A 5,192-nucleotide genomic window follows, 5' to 3' on the forward strand; every position below is an offset into this window, starting at 1 on the left:
CAAAAGCTTTGTTCTGAAAAAGGAGGACAAAGCTAGACTAATATTGAAACATCAAACATGACAGATAAAAGAAGGTGTGTTGGATATTCTCATGCATTTGGTTCCAAAATGGTAGGTCACTAGCAAGGAAATAAAGGATTGAAAAACAACAGCATATACCAAGGCTCTTTGATCCATCTGCGTAGTGTGAAGACCATCATATTACCATAAGGGTTTAATCAATGAGACGCCGTGCTCTATTTTAATATAAAAAGTATAATATCATAAGCAGCCACTACAAATGCTGCTTGGAAACTAGAGGCCACATAAAGGCGGACATACCATAGACTGGCATCACTTGTGTCCTCGACTTCCAGTATAACATCGAAGCATAGCACAAGGGGACTCGTATAATTTTAAAGCAGCCTAAACACACATGCATGTCAATTCATTTGAACATGATAACGATGAGCAGTTAATATATTGATAATTTGCAGAGCGTCAAACATCAAAACGCATTTCTCCTTTCTTTTTTTATGGAAAGAAATAGCAACCACTAGTTTGTATCAGATAGTGGAAGAGAGCAATTTACAAGAACACAGAAAAAAGAAGACAAAAGGGATCATCAGACCCTGAGAGATTATGAATAGAGGAGAACAGTATAGGTGTAGTTTCCACTCAATGTCTGCCTATTACAGTCATACTCAGTGCAGGCACCTTGCTGGAAAGGGAAAAAGAAAAGTAGCAGACTACCAAAATCCACAGGTTTATTTTACCAAAAGTTTTCACAAAGCAAAATTCCAATGCAGGAAACAGTGCATTAACTTGGACACTTGGAACGACAAAAAAAAATCAACAAACATCCTCACAAAATTTGTTCTCTCTTCGCTATAGAGAGAGCTCCCTGACCCCAAACACTTATTATCCTCACTCATTATCACTTACTATTCAAGATACAACAGGAGACGCTCTCACAACACGAAAACTGCAAACAGTTCGGACCACAAGCTAAGCATAATTTCTAATTTCACCTGTCCTTGTACACAAACGCAAGGCACGAACATTTCTAGAATTACGGTATGATTCATTACCAAAGCTACAGCTGAGATCAGGCAGGCCAAAAAAAAAAATAGTTACCACCTCTGCCGGATTCAGTCAAGAAAGCCGGTCTGCCGGAGCACGGCGTCGCGCACACGCCGGAGGTCTCGCCCTTTGAGCGTGCGGCCGACGCCCTCCAGCATCGAGGACGGCTTCCCGGGCACGCCGTAGCCGCCGCCCGCGGACGCGCGCGCCACCATCTCGTGCGGGGGCAGCATGGCGGCGTCCCCACGGAAGAGCTCCTCCTCGTCGTCGTCCCCGTCGCCAGACCCGACGTTGAGTTCGTCCCATTTGCGCCCGCGACTCCAAGGCGGGGGCACGGGGACCTCGACGGGGGCCGACTGGTGGTACGGCGCCGCGGGCGGCAGCTCGGGGTCCCTGGCCCTCGGCGCCGCGGGGATGGCGCGCGAGGCGGATGGCGGGGACCGCGACGGCGTCGCTGAGGAAGCCGACGCCGCGGCGGCGGCCGCGGCGATGGTCGCCTTGCGACGGAGCAGCGTCCCAGCGGTTCCGGACGTGACCGTGGACGCTGCCACAGCGGCGGCGGCGACGGCAGCAGCTCCGCCGCGTCCAGGTACCTTCCGTTCGCCTTCTTGGAGCGCGGCGAGCAGGCCGAGGTGGCCACGCGGGACGCGGCCCGGATTCTTGGAGCTGTCGGGCTGCGGCGGGTCCGAGGAGGGGGCCGGGGCGGGGAAGAGGAGGTCGCCCTCGAGGAGCTCGTCCCCGGCGGAGGGCGAGGAAGAGGGGAAGGAGGGGGGCGGGGTGGAGAAGAGGCCGAGGAAGCGCTCGGCGGGCGGAGAGCGGCGGGGCCGGCCGGGGGAGTCCATAGGGGTTCGTCCGTCGACGGCCGGCGGCGTCAGGAAGTGGGGGCAGCGTTGGTCTGCAGTCTGCACTAAACACACGCTTGGCGACTTTTTTTGGTTGGGGAGGGCTTGGAGGGGATCCCTATATAACTTCTAGAAAAATGAATAATCAATGTATCTATAAAGCCCATTAGACCCAAATTAGATTTAACATTTTAAAGTATTAGATTCAACATTTTTTACAAACTATTTCAACATTTGAGTATAGTAGATTCAACATTTATCAACTTGCATCAACATTTTTTGAGAAAAAATCGTCGGTCGCCCCCTTCCTCTCCGGCGGTGGCGCTCCCGCGCAGGCGGTCAGGAGCGGCGGAGCAGCGGCCGCACACCCAGTCGAGGCGCGCCGCATCATGCGCGCAGCAGCAGCAACAGGCACAGCATGCGCGCAGCAAGCGCGCCTCGACAGCATGTGGCACGCGGATCGGGACTCAGCAGCCATGCGCACAGCAGCAGATGCAGCAGGCAGCCGCGCGCGGCAGGCGGGGTGGCGGGCAGCACGAGGCAGGCGGGGCGGTGGCGGACGGTGAGGAAGAAGGAAGGAGGAAAAAGAATAGGGTCGAGAAGATCTAACGAGTGGGATAGTTTGCACGAATCTCAAACACCGTAAGGTGGAGAAGAAAAAATCTTGTGAAAGATATATAGGATTTCCGGGCCTTGGAGCCTGGTGAAGAAGACCTTGTGTGACTCTTATTTGCCGGCCCATCGAAAGGGCCCATCTAGGTGGGCCTAATTTCTAAATATTGTATCATCTCAAAACAAATTAGTAGTGACATGACAACCTTCTATCCGAATGACTCCGAATGACTACACAGCATTCGAGTAATTTTTTTTTCGACAAAGGGTTTACTCTGATTTTATAGAAAACATATAAATTGTTACACGCCATTCCGGACCGGAGATACCGGTTTACAAGAGAACTTAAGAAGTCACAAGGCCAAGCCAAGGGTCTCCTGGCTTACCACCGGGACAGGCTAATTTGCGGTCGACCGTAGGGAACCCTTCCCTACGGTCGATTTTCCGACCGTGCGTTTTTTTATTTATAGAAATTTTTGTTGTTTTCTGGAAAAAAAATTAGGGAAAAAATCAAAAAAAAATTGGAGCAGCAGCAAAATTTTCAAGGAAAAATTCGGAGCAGAAAATTTTTTCAAGAAAAAAATTAGAGAGCAGAAATTTTTCAAAGAAAATTTAGGGGGAGGGAACCTTCAAGAAAATATTTGAAAAAAATGTACAAAATAAATTAAAAAATTCAAGAAAAAATTACAAGAGAAATTTTTTTACATAAAAAATAAAAAACTCAGATAAAAATGAAAAAAAACTAGATCTGCCGGGCGGCGCTGGGGGCGAGCGCCGCCGCGCCTCCCACCGCCAACCCGTCTCCGCAGCGCCTCCCCCGGCCGCCGGCCCGCAGTGCCTCCCCCGCCGCCGGCCCGCAGCGCGTCGGCTCCGCGCCTCCCGCCGGCCCCGCCGCCGTCCCGCCGCGCCCCGCCGCCGGCTCGCCGCTCCTCCCGCCGCCGGCCCCGTCGGGATCTGCTCCTCCCGTCGCGGCCCCACTGGGATGTATCTGGAGCAGAGGAATGGGGAGAGGACCGGGAGAGAGAGGAAGGAAAGGGAGGTCAGGAGCGCGAGATCCAGATGTGGGAAAGGGACAGTGAAGGCGGAGCATTGGGCCCATATGTGACTGTGATGAAAAAAATCGACCGCTCACTCCAAAACTTACGGTTGAGTGTAAAATCATCATTGGGCTTACCACCCAAAGAGCTTAACAGGCTAAAGTAGACAAAAAAAAAAAGAGAGAGAGAGAGACGATAGCGAAACGTCTTGGTCTGGCGAAACGTCTTGGTCCGGCGGACGGTCTCTGATCTTCTCCCGGAAGCTCCCCATCCAAGCCCTGACTTGGAGTTCCCATGTCTCCAGTTCAGTTCGGGTATTACACCGTGACAGGAACTCCCGGAACAAGCTACTGTAAATCAAAAAAACGCTAAAAAAAAGAGAAGATAGACGGCGCAGCTCTTGCTCCAGGTCTTAAGGGCGTTCTCGCACTTGCTTCAGGAACTCCCCGCACCACCCTTGCGCCTGGAACCTCCATCCATCAAAGGTCGTCTGATCAGACTTTCGAAGGAGCACCCGCCATCGCTGCAGAGTAGAATCGATATTAAAGAATACATCAGAAGGCTGCCTGATGAAGATCCCCTCAATAGCCATTTTATTACGAATATTCCACAGAACCTAGAGCATCCCTGAAGTAATGTAAAGTTTAAGGTTGTAGTTCTTACAGCTCAAGGGCAACCATTTATCAAGCAGGTCCTGCATAGATATAGGTGTTCGGTCCCATCCCAGGGCTTCTTTCGCACATATCCATGTGAAGCGCCCCAATGGACAAGAGAAGAAGATGTGGTCGGTTGTCTCAGGCACTTTGCAAACCACACAGTTACCATCCCCCTCCATTTTCTATGTTTGAGAACCGGCCCCAAAGGTAATCTATCCTGAAATGTTAGCCACATGAAAACTTTAATTTTCATGGGCAATTTGCTTTCCCAAAGCAGTAATTTTCAACATTTGTCTCACTCCATCTACAGAGTACTAGTATTTAGAGTGTGTGTTGTTGTCTACGAGTGCAACTTGGTAAAAAAAAAAGTGAGCTACGTACGTGACTAAGTCACATCCAAAGGTGTAAATTGAATTTTGTGTTTGGCATAAGTTAATATGATGATGTAATTAGGTGTACACCTTAACTCCTAGATACAGAATTAGTACTTACATAAGTTAAGCTGATGATATATGCTTAACTTGCATTGAATTTTCTCCTTAAAAAACTTGCATTGAATTTTGTGCTTGGCAACAAGCGGTACATGGAACAAAGAAATAAATAAACCATGGATTTATTCTCAAATAATATACACTTTGATAATCAATTACTCTTTTGTATCACATTTGAAAGTGCGATGGATATTTATTTTGTATATTACATGTTGTGTCCTGTGAAAGGGTTGTCTCAATTCCTTTTTACCTTTTGATCATATCTCATATATGGGAAAGAGAATTCATTATGGTGTTTAGGTTTTAGTCTATTGATAGTCAATTGAGTTTAGGATCTGGTTGTGATAATTCTACCAGAGTTTCCAAATTCTGGAAAGACATTCTTGATATAAGTGCATAAGTTAGATAGCTTAATATTCTTGCAATATTTTCTTGTTTGATTAACAGTTAAGTATCATTCTGAATACAATTTAATACTTTATATTTTTAGGA

General features: G+C 48.5%; 1 protein-coding gene across 1 annotated transcript; it reads right to left on the bottom strand.

Moving 5' to 3' along the window:
- Positions 1 to 482: 482 nt before the first annotated feature.
- On the bottom strand, positions 483 to 2,000 carry LOC120651073 (atherin-like). The gene has a single exon (XM_039928431.1). The coding sequence runs from the start codon at positions 1,902 to 1,904 to the stop codon at positions 1,131 to 1,133; it is 774 nt and encodes a 257-aa protein (XP_039784365.1). The 5' UTR covers positions 1,905 to 2,000; the 3' UTR covers positions 483 to 1,130.
- Positions 2,001 to 5,192: the final 3,192 nt, after the last annotated feature.

This window comes from Panicum virgatum, chromosome 9K (assembly GCF_016808335.1).
Source record: "Panicum virgatum strain AP13 chromosome 9K, P.virgatum_v5, whole genome shotgun sequence".
In the NCBI taxonomy this organism is placed as follows: domain Eukaryota; kingdom Viridiplantae; phylum Streptophyta; class Magnoliopsida; order Poales; family Poaceae; genus Panicum; species Panicum virgatum.